The sequence below is a fragment of the Sciurus carolinensis genome, chromosome 3, assembly GCF_902686445.1.
Source record: "Sciurus carolinensis chromosome 3, mSciCar1.2, whole genome shotgun sequence".
In the NCBI taxonomy this organism is placed as follows: Eukaryota; Metazoa; Chordata; class Mammalia; order Rodentia; family Sciuridae; genus Sciurus; species Sciurus carolinensis.
Genome location: NC_062215.1, coordinates 164,016,767 through 164,037,486, shown reverse-complemented (window position 1 = coordinate 164,037,486; position 20,720 = coordinate 164,016,767). Strand labels below are relative to the sequence as shown.

The following is a 20,720-nucleotide window of genomic DNA, read 5'->3' as shown; positions in this document are numbered from 1 at the left end:
AAGACTGTGCCCTTGAAGTGCTGGGCTGTGACCACGTGTAGCCACGCCACCTCGCCTGTGCCCAGTGGTCCACTTGTGATCTCAAGTCTTGGAAAACACTGAAGTAAGAAAATTGAAAACCCTGAACAAATGCATATGGGCTGTGAAAGAATACATTCAGGGTGCCATTTATTTCTTTCTTAATTAAAATTTTTTTTTGTCCTTGTAGATGGACAGTACGCCTTTATTCTACTTGTTTATTTTTATGCGGGTAGGGGCTGAGGATCAAACCTAGTGCCTCACACATGCTAGGCAAGCACTCTGCCACTGAGCTACAGCCCCAGCCGTAGGGTGCCATTTCTGACCAAAGTTTTTAAAAGCTAGCAACTTCAAGTTATGGGAACTGGAATTGAGTCAGGAAAATGTTTAGAAAGTTCTCTGCTGTTTTAACTCCCACAGCAATAAAAATAAGTCATTAAGTGGACAGATCTTGGTTAAATCATTCATTCATTCAACATTTATTAAGCGCCTACTGTTGTGCCAGGCACCGTGCTAGGCGCAGAAATACAGAGATGCATAAAATACAGTCCATGCCCTTAAGGATTCACAGTCTAGAAGGGGAGACAAACGTGTAAACAAGTAAAATAGGGTATGATAAGTGCTGAGAGAGAGAGAGAGAGAGAGAGAGAGAGAGAGAGAGAAGAGGAGAGGAGAGGAGGGGACGGGAGGGGAGAGGGAGAGAAAGAGAAAGAAAGAGGGACAGGGGAAGAGAAGCATTTACAGAGTGCAGAGGTAACCTGGGGAGGAGGGGCATGGGTGCCTTCCTGGGGGAGGGGCCTGGGAGAGATGAACAGGTGTGTGCCAGGCAGCTGAGGCAGGAGGAGCGGGGAAGGCATTCCGGTCCAAAGACACAGCATGAGCGAAGGCACAGAGGCATGAAACTGCATGTCTTGGGTGCAGACTGCTAACCAGTCTGGTGGTATTGCTAGAGTTGGTTCCAGGGGCTGTGGCTGCAGACGGCAGCAGAGGCCAGATGAGGAGGGGAAAGTGAGGGTCTCCAGAGTGAGGAGAGCCTGAGGGAAGGCTTTGACACAGGAAGAGAAGGCTCCTGGCTGACCCCAGGTCTGCCTGCTGAAGGACCAGAGGGTGCCTCACTATGGCCCCAGAGGGACCTGGACCCGAGACCCGAGAGAAGCAGAGCTTGAGAAGGGGTGGGCAGAGAGCGAGGGCCCAGGCCAGGGGTCCTGGGGACTGCCACTTGCTCATGTTCTCTGCTCCCACACTCCTGTACTCTGCACACAGAGGCCTCCTCCCCGCCAGGATGGGGCTGAGGATTCACTGGGAACCACACAGGGAAGTTCTTGGCAAACTGCCAAGATGAATGTCAGGGTGAAAAAAGAAATCCTTACTGACTCATAGAGGCAAGGCGTGGAGGACGAAGCAGGAGAGACTAAGTTAGAAAGAAGAAGGCAGACAGAAATTCCTAAGAGCAAGGGCCAAAAGAAGGAAGCTATGTCAGAGGCAGACTGTGGCTCTCTCTCCCCTGGAAGCCCTTGGGGCCCACAGCAGGGGCAGAGGCCAGAGGCCAGCAGGAAGGCCCAGGCCAGATGTGCAGGAGCGGTGGCTTGCCAGGTTGTCAGACTCTGCATCCCAGCATCTGGGGTCTCCTCAGCCTGAGGCTGAGGTTTCCTTGGCAACCAGGACTCTCCTGCCTCCAGGCAGCAGGGGTCCACTGAGGCTGAGATTAGAGCCAGACTTCCAGCCCCTGGGGTTCTTAGGAACGGCTGTGCCTGCAAAGGCCCTGGCAAGGTAGGATGGGGGAGGAGGCTGGGGGGAGGGGCAGAGGCTCAGTAACCCAGAGCAGGTAGCCTGGCCAGTGACCACTTTCCTAAGGCACCATACCTTATGCCATTTGCTGGAAAGAGTCTGTCCCTCAACCCTCGATGGGAGAAAGGCAGAAGATGGACCTAACCTGGTCATGGTTCCTGCTGCCCTGGTCTGGGGCTACAGTGAGTGAGGCCTCCTGGGGGAGGGGCTGACAGTAGCTCCACATCTTCTCTGCTGGCCCAGGAGTGCAGGAAGGGAGAGGGGACCCTTCCAGTAAGCAGGGTCTGGAGATGTCCCAATGTCCCTCCTTTCCTCTCACCCTTGATGACCCAGCCTCACTCTGTGGGGTCTCCCAGCCTTTGACCATTCTTGATCTCATTACATTGCCCCTCCCCTCCCCTGACCAGTGGGGGCGGGGAGGATGCCCACTGTGGGCCTGTGGAGGTGGTGGTGGTGGTAGCCATGTGAAGGACAGCAAGGGACAGGCGATGGGCGGCCTCCCCACTTCAGGGGCAGGCTGGCTGGGGTGGACTGGGGCATCACTTGCTCTTGTGCATGTCCTTTAGCCTTCGGAGCTCCTCCAGGAGCTGGGCCCGCGAGCAGCCATCGTCCCCTGTGGGGCCTGGGCCTGGCCCCAGAGCCTCCTGCAGCGCCAGGCAGTGGGTCCTCAGGAATGGGTTGTAGGAGCGCTCCTCTCCCAGGGTGGACGGGCACTGTAGGGTGAGAGGCAGCAGGCTGGGTGGACAGAGGCTGGAAAAGGGACCCAACTAAGGAAGCCTGCCCCTGCCCCACCCCTCCTGGGGTCTAGGACTTCTGATGTGAACAGGCCAGAGCCCAGAGGGGCCTGCAGGCCGGATCTCAGTAGCCTCAGGCTCTGGATGGGCCGAGTGACCGTGCAGTCCCCGGGGCTCCCGAGTCCCGCACCGTGCTCCTGCGCTCCATCCGCTGTCTCTGCACCCACTGCATCTTCCTCTCGCGGGCCAGGTTCTCCGGCTCCACCACGCCAGCGAAGCCCAGGTTCTCCTCTGCATACTCATGACCTAGCAGAGGCCATGAGACAGGCAGATCAGTGGTGTGGCCAGAAAGAGTCCTCCCTGGCCCCAGGCCTAGGGTTGTCCAATGACCGGGGAAGAAGGTGGGGCTTCCAGGAAAACCCACCCACCCAGGGCTGCTTCTCCAGATGTGGGCAGAAGTTGGTAGGGAATAAAGAGGCAGAGGCTCAGGAGATGTCACTAGGCTTGGAGCCAGGAGGATACCATGCTGTCTCTGACTCTGCCACTGCCCAGCTTGTAACCTCAGTCACTGAGCCAGAGTTTTCTAGTTTGGCAAGTAGAGAAAACAATAATGCTACAGGGCAGAGATGTCACCATTGTGGTCCCAGAAGAGAGCTTGGTTTCTGTCAGATGCACATTATGTATTTATGAAATAAATGAATTTATGTTCTGAGAATTAATATTTGTGAATTTTTAATACAAATACAGGGCAATGCAGAATGCATTTACTAACTTTTCAGATAAGCAAAAGCTGTTCCGTTCTGGGCTCTGGCTATGAAAATTTCCAGGGAAGGCTCTGGGTCCTGCAGGGCTCCCAGACCATGGGCTGGCTGGTGGGGATGGCAGCATAAGAAGCAGAAGCATTACAGAGCCAGGACTGTGCTCCTGGAGAAGGAAGGCCGAACCTGCCCACCCCTGCAAGTGGAACCCTGTCGCCCCTGGGCCCAGCGTGGGGCTAAAGAGAAGGAGGAAAGGTGCCTTACCAGGCCACAAGAGGGTGTCGTCCCCCAGCCCCAGCACAGTGTCCAGCGAGCTCAGCATGGTCTCTGCGGTACCCTCAAAGGTCCTTCCTGGGTGGGGTCAGAGGCACAGGATGACAGAGTGTAAGGTACTTGGAGAGGGGTGGGGACCAGCTTGGCCAGCTCTGGCTAGCCACCAGCCCTTCAACCGTGCTCTCCCACCCACCTCTAGGAGTTTAATTCCCTCCTTCCCACTGAGGACTGGGTCTGTCCGTCACCCCTGACCAAGGCCAGGCTCCATGCAGACAGTGGCATCTGGAGGGAGGGGACTGCAGAACCTTCAGGGTGACCTCCCAAGGCCCAAGCTGGGGAGCTGGAGGGCTGCTCTTTTCCATGGGACACTTCCTTGCCTGGCTGCCCTGTGGGACTCTGCGCAGCCTGGGACTTGGGATTATCACCTGCCCAAGGATCTTCCTCTCATTTAGGGGTCCTCAACTTTCCACAACCTAGTCCCTCCAGTCACTGTTCGGAGAGCCGGGCCCCACTCAGTGGCAACAAGTGCCCCTTGAGGTCTTTGCACAGGTGCAGGATCTTCTCCTTCTGTCACCCCCCCGTGGAAAGTCTTGAGGACACACTAAACAATGGGGTGCAGCAGTGACTGCATGTAACCCTAGCAACTAGGGAGGCTGAAGCGGGAGGTGGTAAGCTCAAGGCCAGCAAGGCAACGTAGGGAGGCCCTGACTCAAAATAAAATGGGCTGCGGATAGAGCTCAGTGGCAAAATGCCCACAGGACCAGTACCAAGAAAAAACAAACAAACAAATTGGGTGACAGAGACAGAAACAACATCTGTGTTGTAACCAGTGCTTTCCTGTGTGACATGGACTGCAGTTGTCCTGTCTCTGTCCCACCCTCTCTCCATTCTCCCCTGTTTTGGGGGAACTCACCACAGCCAGAGAGGAAGAGCAGGTCCCCTGAGAAGAGGCAGGAGGGTCCCTTGTAGGGCTCCCCATCCAGCAGGTAGACCAGATGACCTTGTGTGTGGCCAGGTGTGGCCAGGGCCCGGATCTGGAGCCGTCCCACACTGACCACATCTTGATGACACAAGGGGCTGGGGGCAAAGCAATGGGGAGAGAGGGAACTAGAGCTGATCCCTCCTCCCACCCCAGGTCCAAGGGCCTGGGCGATTTGCAGGGGGTGGGCTTCTAGGACAGGGAGAAAGCACCTAGTGCCCAGGGTCTCAGATCCAAACCTTCCCCCTTCCTCTTTTGGGGACCATGGCTGGGTTAGCTGGAGGGCAGGCCGTGCCAATCCTCAACTGGGCTTGGGTCTAAGAGCCAGGAAGGATGTCAACAAAGATCTAGCTAATGCCTTAGAATACTTAACTGAAAGGCCCTCCAAGCCCTGGGCCAGGGACTTACTGGGTGAGGTAGGGGATGCCATCCTGAGGGCTCCCGTACACCCGACAGTCCCGGTGCCGTCGGCTGAGGTCACGGTTCCCTCCACTGTGGTCCCTGCAGGACAGTAGAGATGGGCAGAGGGCTTCAAGCAGCAACTGTCCCTGGGCCTCCTTTTCATCGAAAGCATCTCCAGGCCTTTGTTCAAGCTGTTTCCCTGTGCAGAATGTCACCCCCACCCCACTGCCTGGCACTCCACCCCCCAAAGAGCTCAACCTGGCCAATGCTGACTGATCCTTCTGGACCCTCTCAGCTCCAGTAATTCTCACAAGTAGATCTGGTCACAGCCTGCCTAGTGCCCCCCATCCCTGTACCCTGTGCCACCTGCCACTTAAATATTCCAAACTGTTGGTCCTTTAGGCAGGGTATCCCCCTACTAGACTCGTGTGCTTCGATGGTGGAGACCACACAGCACACAGCGGGCACCTACCTCATGGCCACAGCATGAAGGGTGAGCAGATGCCCTGCCTTACTTAGGGGCTTCAGAAGCCTGGTAAGGTGGTGGGTAAGGTGGTGGTGGGAGACCAGCCCCTTAACTCCACCCCTGCTGTGCTGGGTGGTTCCATGACGAGGTGGGTCACCACCCATGCTGACTTCCTGCCACCAGCTCTGGCAGTCCTCTCTGTGCCCAGTGCTGGCACACACCCCTCATGCTGGGGCAAGGGTGGGCCAGGGAAGAGTGTCTACCCCGAAAGCCGCCCCCACCCCAGCCTCTTACCAGTGCTTGTGGGTGCAGAGAATGGCAACCAAGGTAACTCCCTCCTTTTCAATGGAAGCCTGGGGAAGAGGAGGCATTGAGACACAGAGGGAGACAAGCTGAGAGAGGAGGGCGCGGGTGCTGGGGGAGAGGAGGGGGGGAGAGGAGAGGAGGGCAGGGGAGGGGAGGGGAGAGAATGGGAGGGCTGAGAAGGGGGCGGGGGAGGAAGAGTGGTCCCAGCCTGGGGCCCATGGAAGGGGCGGAGCGTGGGGCCTGGGGAGGGGAAGAAGGAGAGGGAGGCTCTAGCGGGGGCTCACACACACACATAGAAACATAAACAATAAGAGGGAAAGGGAGCGAGGCCCCAGGTACTGAGGACAGGGCAGAGGGTCCAGAGGGAGGAGGGCGGGCAGGAGGCGAGTGCTGCGCCAGCACCGTCTGCCCCCTCCGTCCAGGCCTGCCAGGGCGCTCGCCCCCCCACGCTGCTGGGAGAGGTCTGCGCTCATGCCTGCGCAACACATGCACATGGAGGGGACACACACCATGGGCAGAGGGCCACCTCTCTAGCAGGGGAAGAAGCCAACCCCCAAGGGTGACCGCAAGTGCCCCTGCTCCCTGCTGTCCCCTCACCTGCACAGCCCGAGGGTCTGAAGGGTCCACGGCCACAGCCAGCCGGGCCTGGGTGTCTATGATGAGGTAGCTGTAGTTGTCTGAGAGGACGGGGATGGGAAGCACCTTCACTCCTGGGGGACAGAGACAGGAGGTGGGCTGTGGGTGGGGAGCCCTGCAGTGCGGGGGAGGTGAAGGGGAGGTGCCTGGGAGGGTGCTGGCCAGGGGCAGCCAGAGCTCACCGTTGAAGAGGCGGGGCTGGGTTTTGGAGTGGCCCTTGGGGTAGCGGTTCCGAGCCCTGCGCAGCTGCTGTCTGTAGAAGAGGTACCCGAGCCAGGTGCGGGTGTACAGGCTGTACCTGGAGGGCGGATGGTTGGGGTCAGCCCTGACCCCAGCTCCCCAGGATCCCGTCATCCTGCCAGCAGCCCCACAGCTCTGCTTCCCCAGCACGCACTGCGGGAACGAGACGGACACGCAGGAGCTTGCGGACTGCCAGGGAGGCGGCCGGGTTCAGTCTAGAGCTGAGCCGCCGATGAAGAGGGCGGAGAGGACTTAGGAGGCTGCCTTGAGGGAGGCCAAGCAGGGGTCTGGCCGGCACCACGACCTCCCAGGACCTGTTAGGAGCAGAGCCCCAGCCCCGACCCCCGAGTTGCCACATTCAGAAAGTCTGGGCTGAGACCCAGAAACTTCCAGGTGCGGCTGCTGCACCTGTTGGTCCAGCAACGTTGAGAAGCACTGGGATGGAGGAAACACGGAGGCCCAGAGGCAGCAGACAGCCGGGCTTGTTTGGGGAAACTAGAAAATTTTATCTGATTGCCCCACCCCTCACATTCCAGGCCATCCTGGGCTACACTGTGCAAAGGCCAGCAAAGGCAACAGAGGGGACCGTGACTGCCATCTTCCAAACACAGGATGTCAAGATGCAGAGGTGGCTTCACAGGTGAGGCCTTTGCAGTCACCTGGGGCCCATTCTAAAACGGGCAGCCACTCAATTTAATGCTCTGCTGTCACGATTTTGAAATTCTTTTTATTTTTGGTATCAGAGATTGAACCCAGGGGCACCTAACCACCGAGCCATATCCCCATCCCTTCTTATATTTTATTTAGAGAGGGTCTTGCTAAGTTGCTTAGGGCCTCAATAAATTACTGAGGCTGGCTTTGAATTCATGATCCTCCTGCCTCTGCCTCCCCAGCTGCTGGGATTACAGACTTGTGGCACTGCACTTGATCCATCTTGAAATTCTTAATAATTTTATCTTTGAACTTGTGTCCTGTGAGTAGAGTCTGGGGCGACGATGAAACATGCACATGAGCAGAAGAGGAACACACAGTAGGTGTAGGCTCCATTCCACACTGTCCACACATACACGGTATGAGAGATGCCAATGAACACAGAATTCTTGGGGATGCCTACGCATGGGAATTCAACAAGACCCAGGGTGGTCACAAGGTGAGTGCACATCTATGACCCAGGGCTGGGGATGCTGGCTGACCCCAGAGGTCAAGCTTTTAGTGAAACTAGGATTTGCTTCAAATGCACTGAGAACAGTGTGCCAAGCACTGATCAAAGAACCTTCCTGCACCCTTTTCTACTTTGTGACTTCCTGATTCATCAGTCCATTTATGCTGCAGATGAATAGAGAAGGGGAGGGAAAGATGAGATAGCCAATATGCCCTTTTTCTTTCAGTTCTTCCTTCCTTTTCAGTAAGCTGATAGTGCTAGTTGAAGAAAAAAAAATGCTAAAAAATGGAAGTGTTGGGCTGGGGCTGGGGCTCAGTGGTAGAGCGCTTGCCTGGCATGTGTGAGGCCCTGGGTTCGATCCTCAGCACTGCATATAAATAAATGAATAAAATAAAGGCCCATCAACATCTAAAAATATGTTTAAAGGGCTGGGGATATAGCTTGCAAACACAAGGCCTTGGGTTCAATCCCCAGCACTACAAAAAAAAAAAAAAAAAAAAAAAAGTTTAAAAATGGAAGTGTTTCCTTTCTTTTATGATCATGCTTTTGACTTGTGATTGACTGATTTCTGCAGTACTGGAGATTGAACCCAGGGATACTTTATCACTGAGCTACACTCCAGCTCATTTTAAAACTTTTTTATTTTGAGACAAGTGGGGCCTAAGTTGTGGAGGCTGGCCTTGAATTTGGGATCCTCCTGCTTCAGCCTTCTGATTCCCTGGAACTATGGTGGGTGCCACCATGCCTGGCTCTATGTTTTAGTACCTTTAATGGCACTTTTGCTCTGCTTTTTATTTTTTGCTCTGCTTTTTAAACAAGAGGGTCAAGATTTCACTTTACACTAGGCTTACAAATTATGTAGCCAGCCCTTTCAGGGAAAGGAAACTGAAGTTGGGGTGGGGACGGAGTGAGGGGCAGTCAGTGCTTGGGGCTGTATGTCAAAGCAGTCACAAAACAGGAAGATCCCCTGAATATTTAAGTCTGAGGCAGAAAAGTGGAGCCAGGATGGAGGACAGACCCTAAACCTCTCCAAGATTTCCAGTGTGTGTGTTGTGGGGGCAACTGAGGCGGGAGCCTCTCTTCAGGCCCCTCAGAGAAGAGCTAGCTGATTGGTCTGCAGTTTGGCAGAAGCAAGCAGGTCTCCACGACAATTTGGGAATAATGATTCAGCCGGTTTAATCAGTGTCCTCTCTGCCTGCACTTGGGTGGTAACTGGCATGCTGAGGGGACTTCCTCATCTTTTATGGGTCATTATGTCCTTTTTCACAGGTCCTCTATTTTGGCTTTACTTCCAAATAGGTTTCAGCCGCTTGTGCTTCGGTGTCTTTAGCCATATTTATTGAGCCCTGGCTATTGGTCAGGCAGACCCTGTGCACACAGTGTGCAGGGCAAAGTCACCACCCACTTGAAGCTTAAATTCTGGCAGGAGAAACAGTAAATAAGATGACAAACTAAAACCAGGGAAAAGGACGGAGAGTGACCACCGAGGAACTGCCACATTTAGACACAGCAGACAAGGAAAGTTGGGTCTCTCTGAGGAGGTGACACATCAAGAAGTTAGGGGTAGGCTGTGAGAGTCGCTGGGGACTCAGGAGCAGAAGAAACCAAGGGGAAGTGCAACCAGCCCCTCCTGCAGCTGCTGGGGACAGGCTCATTCTTTCTGTGCTGCACTGCTGAAATAGCTGAGTTGGCACAACAGAAAACAGATGGCAGAAATTAACTATAAATAGTTCAGAGAGCCATTTTTTTAGAAAAATGAGAAAATATATGTGTACATCTACATTGAAAGGACACTAAGTCATTGAGAGTGGCTTTCAGTGAAAATGCCAGTGGATCCTTAATAGTTTTTGTTTGTTTGTATTTTTGTTGTTGTTGTTTTGTGGTACCAGGGACAGAACCCAGGGGCACTCTACCACTGAATTACTTATCCAGTACCATCCCTGCCCTTTTTAAAATTTTGAGACAGGGTCTCCCTAAGTTGCCCAAGCTGGCCTTGAACTTGTGATTCTCCTACCTCAGTCTCCTGTATCTCTGGGATTGCAGGCGTGTACCACCACACCTGGCAGTATTTTCTTATTTGGAAGTGAACATGACATGCTTTTGGAGATACACAAAAAACCAGAGTAAGCAAGAGACTCTAAAAGAATCCTGTGGTTCAGAAATAAGATTATCTTCCCCAAACAAGAATTAAAAAGCAAAACTTTATTGCTAAATACTCAGGTTGGTTTTACTTTCTTTTTTTAATCAACCAGCATAAAAATTACTACTTGAAAATAAATGAAAAATAAAGCCAGGAGGGATAGCACATGCCTGTAACCTCAGCAACTTGGGAGGCTGAGGCAGGAGGATTGCAATTTGGAGGCCAGCTTGGGCAACTTAGTGAAACACTGTCTCAAAATAAAATAAAGGGCTAAGGGGGATGCAGCTCAGTGGTAGACTACTCCGTACCACCTGGTTTCAATCCCTACTACAGCAAAAGATGCAGGATGGAGAGGAAGATAGAGACTTAAAGACATAAAGACATACTAAGAAAAAAAAAAAAAAGACACATTAAGGTTGCAAACTTGGAGAGGTAGACTACAGCAGACTGCAGTGAGGGGGAGACACGGGTGTCAGACAAAAAGAGACATTTTACCATCCAGAGGAGAGGGTGACCTTCTTCCTCATTCCCTCGACAGTTTCCTTGGGCTTGGCAGTGTGTCTGTCTGCAGAGCTGGTGACTGAAGCAGGAGGCTGCTGCCCTCCTGGCATTCATTCTTTTGGAGTGGGAAACCAAGGGGGTTGTGAACCGTCCCTGGAGGTCCCTCAGCCAACCCACTCTCTCCTGAGCCGGAGAAAGTGTGGGCTCAGGCTGGCCTGCGCCGGCTGCCTGAGTGGTCCAGAACCCTACAGGTGGGGAGCTGGGGCAACCGTGGAAGGCCCTGGGGGCTTGGCGTCCCTGCCTGCCTGCCTTCTCCCGGGCTGGTCCCTTCCCCCTGCTGCTCTAGACCTGCCCTGGGTCCAGACCCCTCTCCAAGAAGCCTTCCCTGACCATCTCGGCTTCTCTTGGCTCGCCCTCATCTTAAGACACAAACAACCCTGAGAGTTGCAACGTGCAGGAGGGCAGTCTAACACCTGGGCCCAGGGGCAAGTCAGCCAAGCACAGGGAGAAGGAGCAGATTTGCACAGCCTCAGAGGACCTCCTTCACAAGATTCTAATTAGTCAGCGGCCGGGAAACCTGGCCGCTCCACCCGAAAGCAGTGATCGAAGCCAATCTCAGGGCTGGGGTGTAGCTCAGGGGGAGAGTGTTTGCCCATCATGGGTGAGGCCCTGGGTTCCATCCCCCGCCCTGCCAAAAGAAAAAAGAAAAAACCGCAGTAACAATATATAGGTGTCATTTGCTTCTCAATATGATACCAAGGAGGGCATGACTTCACTTCTGCGGTACTCATGCCAAAAATACATAGCCATAATTTATTCATGAGAAAACCTCAGACAGACGTGTCAACATCATGACAGACTGACTGAAAGACTGTCCCAGATGGGAGGAAACTGGGAGACTAAATGCTACTCAGGACCCTGGATTGGATTCTAGACCAGAAAAAGGACATTAGGACCTCGGTTGGAAGAATGTGAATAAGTTCTGAGAGTAGTTCATAGCCTGGTGTTGATGTTAACTTGGTGGTTTTGATAACTGTACTGTGATTATGAAAGATGTGAATATTTGAGGAGCAGGTCAAGGGCTATACGGGAATTCTTTGTGCTATTTTAGCAATTCTGAAATAGTTTCAAAATGAAAAGTTAAAAAGTAAAATGAAATAAGCCCTCTTTCCTCTGTACCCAGCAACCCCTTACACCATGTCCAGGCCTGTTCTGTCTTCATTTTTTTTTCCTGCACCAGCTCTGTGCCCTGGGCAAGCCCTGGGTCTCATAGATAAGGTTCCTCATCCACAGAATGGCAAGACCACACTCCAGACTGCGAAGACTAAGTGGCATAAAGCAAGATAACACATGCAAAGCCCCAGTCGGCCGGGTGGGGGAGGGGTTGAGCAACTGCCATTTCCTTCCCCAATTCAGCCAGGCGCCACACAGCTGCCAGCACATGGTCCTCTGCTGGGAGGGACTGAGAAATGTCCTTTCCTTCCTTACTGGATACTTCCATGCGCACTTTGGTTCTGTTGTCTAATAAAGGGCAAGACCGTGCGCAGGGACCATGCCCTAAGGGGTTGGGGAAGCAAGTTCCCTCTCGTTTGCTTATTTTATTCAGCAAATATTTATTGCACTGGGACGCAGGGTGGACAGCAGAAAACAAGATCTACGGGCCCCTGCCTCAGGGAGCTTGTGCAGTAGGGAAAGGAAGGGCCAACAGACTCTAAACCCGAAAATGGATAAGTCAGCAAACTACTGGTTATTTCAGGCTGGGGATGGATGAGAGGAACCCAAGGGAAAGAGGCCTGACTGTGGGCAGGATGGACAGGGAAGACCTTTTCTCTCAGACGTGACAATGAGAGATAGAGCCTGCAGTGGGCACTGTGCTGGGCAGTGTGAGACCAAGGCCTGGGCAGGAAGGAGTATATGGTATGTTCTATGAGTTTCTGGAAGGCCTCAGTCTCTCAGCAGGGCTGAAGGGACAGAGTGTTGGAGCAGAGATCTGAGAGGTGGTCAGAGGTCAGGCCATGGGTGGGAAATTACTACCAGGTTTTAAGCAGAGAAGCACATGGTCTGAGTTCCGCTTCTGAGCTCTCCCTGGCTTGCTGCTTCTGCAGGCAGCAAGAGTGACCGGAGGTCGGAGATGCTGAATCATCCAGATCGGGGAGATGGAGGGGCTCAGGACCAGAGTAGGTGCTGGAGGAGGAGGAGGAGGAGGAGAAGGAGTTGTGAGCCCTGAGATTTGTGTCTCCTGTTCCATCTAATGAGAACCCTTACTCCCCGGAGTGGGATGGTAGAAACCCCCTCATTGGGGCTGGGGAGATAGCTCAGCTGGTACAGTGCTTGCCTCGCAAGCACAAGGCCCTGAGTTTGATCCCCAGTACCGCAAAAAAAAAAAAAAAAAGAAACCCCCTCATTGCCCATCAGCACGGCAAATGTATAAACAAGCATGACATACTCAGACTGGAAACCTACACAGCCAGCAAAACAAACATGTAGCATAACAGGTCTCCACATGCTCAAGGCTCAACACATACCATTAAGCTAAAAGATGTACTGCTGAGAAGACAGCCTGATGACATTTATTAAGAATGCCAACACATGCAAAACCCATCATAGCTACCATTTTTGGGATACAGATGTAGGCAGCAAAATAAGCAGGGCAGCAGAGGCTGGTCAACGTCCAACCTGGTAGTGCTCCTCAGGGCCAGGAGGGCCTCGGGACGGGGTTGGGGGTACAGGCCTTCCCTACCTATGAGGTTTTATTTCTTAAACTGGGATGGGACAGAGGATTGCTCTAGTATCTAGCCTTTTTTGAATGATGAACTAACTCATTAAAATTTTAAAACCACCCTCTTTGCTCCCTGCCTGTCTCTGGCAGGTCTCCCTCCCTCGGGGCCTTCTCCACTTCCTGGAACCCTAACCACGGTTCAGGGTCAGCTCATCCCTTCCCCACAGAGATGCAGCCCTTGATGAGGCCTCCGCTCCACCTGGAGCACGCAGCCCTCTCCCACCCCCGCTGGTCCTGGAGGCAGAGGCCTAGGTCTATGGCTCCTGCCCAGGGTGGGCAGACTCCCACCTCCTGTGGCTTCTCAGGGTTCCTCATCCCTGCTGGAGCTCCCAGCACCGGCAGGGCACAGCCAGTGGCACTCAAGAAAGTCTGGCTGGTGATTAGGCAGGGCCAGGGAGAGGGCCTGGCACGTAGACGGTGCAGTGTGACAGGGCCCAAAAGTAGATCCTAAGCAACACCAGGGCTGGTGGATCCCGGGAAGCCCAGTGGGGGCGTCTTGCCCAACTTAAGCCCTCTCCACCCCTCTCCTCCTCTCCCACCTGCTTCCCAAGTCCCTCCCTCTCCCTGCTGCCTCCACAGATCTGGGCGAGCAGGGTGCTCTGCCAAGCAGGTCACCCAGACCCAAGGGCATGGGTGGGGTTATGTCACTGGGCACAAAATCCCAACTTCCTCTGCCTTGTGGTCTGCAGCAAGGCCTGCAAGCCAGGAAGGGGAAGGAGGAAGCTGGGAACGTGAGTGGTGGAAGGGCATCGACAGGGAGTCTGCAGCAGGGTCCAGGGTCTTTCTTCTGCCCTGCACGGGGCACCGAACCCTTCTGGAGCTCATTGCCTCACCTTGAATAACAATTAGCAGTACCACAGCCTCCTTGCCTCCACCTGTGAGCACACCCTGAGTCACATGCTTCCCATCCATGACCTCAGCCAGGTCACCCTCAAACAGGACCGAGGCAGGTACGATGGCCCTCCCATTTTGCAGATGAGGAAGCGGAGCCCAGAGAGGGGGAACGGGGCTGGCTGAAGGCCACATAATGAGTGCAGGGCAGAGGTGCATTCCTGGCAGCTGACTAGGAGTCCACTCAGGCACGAAATTCCTCCCCAAACCCCAAATGAGGGGGTAAGATGAGAAGAGTGGACCTGAACTATTTTGGGGCCACTCCAATTCCTCTGAGGGCCTTTTCTGAGAAAAAACGCTATGTCAGGGTGGTCACAGTGACCTGGACACAGGGGAGAATTTGGCTAGCAGAACTCTGAATCCTTGCTCTGGGCTAACTTGTTAACTAGGCAACATTCCGCAGACAGCTACAGAGGCGCAGGAACCCCAGGATCCCAAGATAAGACCCTGACCAAGGACTCTTGAAGGCCCCTCTTGAATCTAGGCTCTGGGACTCTGATCCTGGGCTGCTGGGTCTACGGGTCCTGCTGGGAGCCACATGGAGAAGAGAACAGAGAAAAAGGAACAACACCGAGTGCAGAAGGTATGGTGGTAAAGGAGCCCTTGAGAGGAAGCCGTGTCCTATGGCCAACCCCATGGACCTCGCTGCAATGCCTCTTTAGTTCCACAGTGCTGGGGACTCATCCCAGGGCAAGATGCGGGGCAAGAGCTCCGCCACCGGGCCACATCCTAGCCCTTGGCCCCTGTTTCCTTTTTCTTCTTCTTCATACCAGGGATTGAACCCAAGGGCACTTAACCACTGAACCACAGCACCAAACATTTCTATTTATTTATTTTGAGACAGGATCTTGCCAAGTTGCCGAGGCTGGCCTGGTTGGTTTGGCACCCCCCCCCTTTTTTCTTGGTACCAGGGATTAAACCCAGGGGTACTTAGCCACTGAGCCACATCCCCAGCCCTTTTTACATTTTACTTACTTAGAGATAGGTCTCAATAAGTTGCTTAGGTCCTCACTAAATTGCTGAGACTGGCTTTGAACTGGTGAAACTCCTGCCTCAGCCTTCTGAGTTGCTGGGATTACAGGCGTGCACCACCACGCTCAGCTGGCCTCTGGTTTCTTGAGCCATTACCACATCCACAGCTTCTTTTCTTTTGTTGCTGGATGCAAGAGGCAGGAACTCACTCACTCCCCAGCCTCAGTTTCCCTTTGTGTTAAATCGAGTGCCCCCCTAAGTGTATGTGACTCACAAGGTGACACTGACACCATGGGAACCAGAGGTGGGTTCACACTCTGCCATGGGATCCCAGGTAGGTCGGCAAGCTGGGATCTAGGACAGTGCTGACCACTGCGCCTGAATGGTTTGGGCTGTGGGCTCTCCGAGCTGCACAGTGGTGAACACCTATCATCCCAGCGACTCTGGGGGCCGAAGCAGGAGGACCCCAAGTATGAGGCCAGCCGGGCAACATATTGTATCCAAATAAATAAAGGGCTGGGAACATAGCTCAGAGGGAGAGCATTTCCGGGGTCAAGCCCCAGTTTTGAAAGAAAAAAAAAGTCTGCTTTCTCTTGTCCTTCCCCCTTTCTTGATTCAGCAGTTCTGCCCGGAACTACCCACCATCAACCTCAACTAGAACAAAACAGTTTCCTAATTGGTCCTCTGGGCCCCAGGTGGGGGACAGAAAAATCACCCTGCAGAGAGGGCAGGGCTGTGGCAGGGAGCTGTGGCCTGGGGTGATCGGCAATTGCCCAGTGGCCCTCCCTAAAGAGGACAGCTCAGGACAGACAGCCAGCCCTGCAGCGTGGGGTCACAGAGCACCCTCCAGTCCTTGCCTCGCAGAGCCAAAGCATGGCCTCTCTGGGATCTGGGGCTGAGCCTCCAGCCCCATGGGATTCTGTGTGGGACAGCTGGGGACAGTGAGTCAGAGCCCCCCACCCCTCCCTCTGGCACAGTTAGAAAACACACAATGGAACTCTTCTTCTTCCCCTCCTCCCTCAGCCCCTTTTGCCATCTGGGCAGGCCTGAGAGAAGCCTGAGGGTTTTCAAGTGTCTGTCCCAGCTGGGCCCAGGGCTCAGCCTCAGGCTGGCAAAGGCCAGGAAGGGAGGAGCATAAAGAGGCCTGCACCCAACAGAATGACCTGGAAAGCCCCTGTTGGCCAGGGTCTCTCTCTTCCATGTGTGGGTACTTTTTGGTATTGAACCCTGGGGCACTCAACCACTAAACCTCATCCCCAGCCCTGCCCCGCTTCTTGGTATTTTATTTAGAGACAGGGTCTCAGTGAGTTGCTGAGGCTGGCTTTGAACTCACTATCTTCCTGCCTCAGTCTCCGGAGCTGCTGGGATTACAGGCATGCACAACCATGCCCATCCCCTCTGGTACTTTCTAAGTGGCTCCTGACCTCAGTGGGTCCCAGATTCCACTTTGACCAAACAAGCAAGCCCAGACTGGTGAGGCCTCTGGTCAGAGGTTCTTCTGGCCAGGACCCAGCTTGCCCAAGCCTTGCATGTGACAAGGGACAGGGTTTGCTCTTCTTTCTTTCTCTTTCTCTCCCTCCCTCCACTTTCTTTTCTTCCTTCCTTCCTATGGATTGAACCCAGGGGATATCTACCGCTGAGATCTCCAGTCCTTTTGGTTTTTGTTTTGAGACAACTTCTCATTAAGTTGCTGAGGGCTCTCTAAGTTGCAGAGGCTGGCCCTGAACTTCGGATCATCTTGCCTCAGCCTCCCGAGTCACGGGATTACAGGCATGCACCATCACGCCTGGCATGCAACAGGACACTCTTAATGGCATCAAACTTGGAATGGCCGTCTTAGTGCTGAGGGACCTGGACGGCCACCAGGTCTGTTGGAGCCAGGGTCTGCTCAGAGGCCCCTAGCAACAGAGCAGCTGCCTGTTTTGTGCTTTCTCAAAACTGAGGAACAGGAACCCGAGTCAGCTAAGGATGTCCTAGGGGGTGAGGGTTTCTGAAGTTGCCAGATTGCCTGGGTGGGGGTGTTGCTTCTCTGTCCAGAGAGGACCATGCATGTGAGGTCAACGCACAGGGCTGTTTCCTGCTGTCCTGGGACAGCTCTTCCCCAGGCCTCACAGCCCTCTCCAGGGGACAGTCATCTTTCACAGAAGGGGAAGGAGTGGCCGCTGGGGGCTCTTGGACCTGACAGGAGGCACATTAAGAGCTGGTGGCCCCTCCACTGAGCCCTGTGCTGGCTGGGAGGCCTGGGCTGGCTTCCTTGCCTAACTCCTAGGCCACTGGCCCAGCTGAGCCTCTGGGTTGGTTTGGTTTGGCATGGGTTAGGGTTGACTTTGGCCTTCCCCTCTCTTCCTCATCCTGACCTCAGGCTCTCTTGATTCAACACTGTTCCCTGGGCCAGGCCTGTGGAAACCAGACCTGACCCCAGAACAGGCAAGACAATGCACTGAATCTGTAAGAGGAAAGAGAGTCGCAGGGTAGAGTATGGAGGCAGAGATGAATCAGGACTGAGGGGGTGGGCGGGCTTCATGGAGGAGATGGCACCTGGGCCAAGCCAATTTGTTAATTCAGAAACACTGAACCAAGGCCAACTAGGAGCCAGGCAATGCTCTGAAAGCTAGGACACAGTAGCGAAGCTTCTTCCCTTGTGTGGTCATATTCTGGTTGGTGGAGGAGAAAAACCATAAACAGATAATGTATAGCATGTCAAGTGGGGACAGACACCATGGAGAAGAAAGCAGGGGAGAGATAATGGAGAGGGCAAGGACACTGCTGTTTACACATGGGGTAGCCAGGGCAGATTTCTCTAACAAGAGGTTGAGAACATTTAAGTTATTTGCTTTTTGTACTGGGGATTGAACCCAGGGGTGTTTTACCACTGAGTCACATGCCCAGCCCTTTTTTAATTATTATTTTAAATTTTGAGACAGGTTCTCACTAAATTGCCTGGGGCCTCACTAATTTGCTCAGGTTGGTCTCAAACTTGAGATCCTCCTGCCTCAGCCTCCTGAGCTACTGGGGAGCTGCTGGGCTCACAGGCGTGCGCCACCACGCCTGGCTAAGTCATTCTTTGGATGGACCTGGACTTTGTTAGAGATGGAAAGCTGAAGGGTCTGGGCAGAGAAACGATCTGCTTCCGACTTAAAGCGAAGCAGTTGCACTCTGGTTGCCATGCTGAGAACACTTGAGGGGCAGGAGGCAGAGGAAGCAGAGGCCAGCGAGAGGAGCTGTAGGGGGGAGAAGCTCAGACTTTGATGCATTTTGAAGATAAATCTTGAGGAGGCAACAGAATTGGACCCAAAGAGACACAGGGAGGAGAGAAGTGCTGACAGGCCAGACAGGATACAGGAAGAGTCCTGGGGAAGGTGGACAGCTCTGGGGTTGGGTGCTGGAAGGCCACAAAGCCTGGGTCAGCAGTGTTCTGTGGTTTGGGAAAGGGACACCTGCTAGGCAGCAGAGGGAAGGTGAGTCAATGGGGAGAGCAGGGAAGCCAAGGGGCTGCTGTGGGTGCTAGGTGGCAGCTTTCCAAGGTCCCAAAGGCCTAAAGAAAGGAAAAGGATCCTTCTCCCCTCTTCTCCCTCCCGGCCAGGCCGTGTCGCGGATGGCCCAGTTCACTATCTGCAGCTGGCTTTTATTCAGGTCATGAGCAGGGCAGGGGTAGGGTGTCCTTCACTCAAGGATCCTCCCATCAGGACTCCTGCCACCCTCAACATCAAGTTAACCCATTGGCTTCTTGCAGAAGTGGTGCAAGTAAGGTCCATCCTGAGGACGGTCAGTTTTACTCGGGTGCGTGTCTGGGGGTGGCCAAAAAGGATCCCTGATGCACAGGAATGAGTGGGGAGGGCCTTGGCCAGCTTGGATTGCCCACTCCCAAAGACTGCTGCTGTGCGCCTTCAGCTCTGCAGGACACTGCACGAGCCTAGCCGCATGCCCCACGCACCTCCCTCAGTGGACAGAGGCTCTCCTCAGGGCCTTGTTCTGCAAAATCCTCTCAGCTAAGAAGGCAAAGGGGCAAAAGGGAACTGCGGCATGAAGCAGCGGCATACGTGCCAGTCCTATCCTCTGATTCTGGGCTCCTGGGGTGCACCCAGCTGCTCACGGGAGTGTGCCAGCCTCCCCCACTGCGACAGTTTGGATCTCTGTTTACATCTGTTCACATGCACCTTTCCCCACCCAGGAGCACCGAGGCCAGGTCCTGCTCCTGTCTGTGATCCTAGTCTCTGCCCAGGGCAGTGAGGTGTTCCTGAATGAATAGAGGGATGTGGCACTTCCTGATGGGTGGTAGGTAGCTAGGTTTGGCCGACAGGAGTGGAAGAATAGAAGGAAGCTCCAGAAGGAGCTGGTCATGCCAAGTACCCTCCCCTTGCGCCCCTCCCAGGCTACAGCAATTACCAACATTTCCTGAGGACCTACTCTGAGCCAGGCCCCATGCACCTACACAGGAAATTCCATTTGCTCCACAGGGCAGCCCTGTGAGGCAGGCACTCTCGCCATCCCCATTTGACAGATGCAAATAGCCCAAGCACAGAAAGGTTATCCATCCAAGGTCACAGGGACACCGTACAGCAAAACCACGATTCAAAAGCTGATTTGTCTGGTAACCCCTCATGCCCTGTGCTTAGCTACTGTACACCCTCCCAGTCCCACAGAGCCCCAAATGCATGTGTTTAACCTCAGTTTTACCCAAACTACCCTTGATTGTGCCCAGTTATTTCCATCCCAAAAGACCAGTGGTTGTGTTAGAGGAAAGCCTTTTATAAAGTTGTCAAATGCCCCTTTTATAAAATGATCATCATTATTAATGATATGAACAACCTCTCTACCAGCCATTGTTTAGAATTTCCCAGGGTCTGCTTTCCAGCCCCCACCCAGAATCCTCCATTTGTGGTCCTCCCAGCCACGTGCCCCTGTGCTTTCCCCTCCCTCCCCATCCTTCCTGTGGGCCTGGAGCGCCCACAGCACCAACCCTGCACATTCCCCACGAGTTTCCTGCTAGGATGGCCTTTCCAGCTGCCGTGAGTCTCTCCCCCAAGGGACTGGACCAATTGTTTCTCAGATCTCGGGAGGCAGGGTCTGGAATTCCGATTCCAGGCACACCCTTCTGCTCTGCCAATTTGGAAAGTTGATTCCAGGCAATCTTTTTTTTTTTTTTTCTTTCTGGTACTAGGGATTGAACTCAGGGGTACTCAACCACTGAGCCATGTCCCCAGTCCAATTTTGTCTTTTATTTAAAGACAGGGTCTCACTGAGTTGCTTAGCACATCAACCTTGCTGAAGCTGGCTTTGAACTCTCGATCCTTCTGCCTCAGCCTCCTGAGCCACTGGGATTACAGGTGTGTGCCACCATGCCAGCATTTTTCATTTCTTTTGTGATGTTGAGGATCGAAACCAGTGCCTCACACATGGTAGGCAAGCACGCTACCACTGAGCTACAACCTCAGCCCTATTCCAGGCAATCTTGAAATCCAAACAAAGAAAAGCCCATAAAAATGATGAATTCTGAAGAAGATCGCTGAGAATTTTAAGGTTAGGAATTTGGAAACTTCTGGATCTTAAGTTTTAGGCAAATCCAAACCTTCACAATTCTGATAGAGTGATACTGCGCATTCTGATCTCAGCAATTTTGATTCCAGTTCCTCACAGACATTTCTATTTTGCACTCCCTTGGGCCATTTATATGA

At 53.6% G+C, this 20,720-nt stretch overlaps 1 protein-coding gene across 2 annotated transcripts in view; it reads right to left on the bottom strand.

Annotated features, from left to right (window-relative positions):
* Positions 1-453: 453 nt before the first annotated feature.
* The window catches only part of Pnkd (PNKD metallo-beta-lactamase domain containing), a 66,079-nt gene continuing 45,812 nt past the window's right edge, over positions 454-20,720 (bottom strand). For both annotated transcript variants that reach the window (XM_047547175.1, XM_047547176.1), the window contains 8 exons: positions 6,543-6,658; positions 6,322-6,434; positions 5,713-5,771; positions 4,959-5,051; positions 4,485-4,648; positions 3,563-3,649; positions 2,731-2,846; positions 454-2,519 (listed from right to left, as the gene is read on the bottom strand). In XM_047547175.1, the coding sequence (XP_047403131.1) occupies positions 2,346-2,519; positions 2,731-2,846; positions 3,563-3,649; positions 4,485-4,648; positions 4,959-5,051; positions 5,713-5,771; positions 6,322-6,434; positions 6,543-6,658 (922 nt within the window). In that variant the 3' untranslated portion in view covers positions 454-2,345. The remainder of the gene's footprint in view (positions 2,520-2,730; positions 2,847-3,562; positions 3,650-4,484; positions 4,649-4,958; positions 5,052-5,712; positions 5,772-6,321; positions 6,435-6,542; positions 6,659-20,720) is intronic.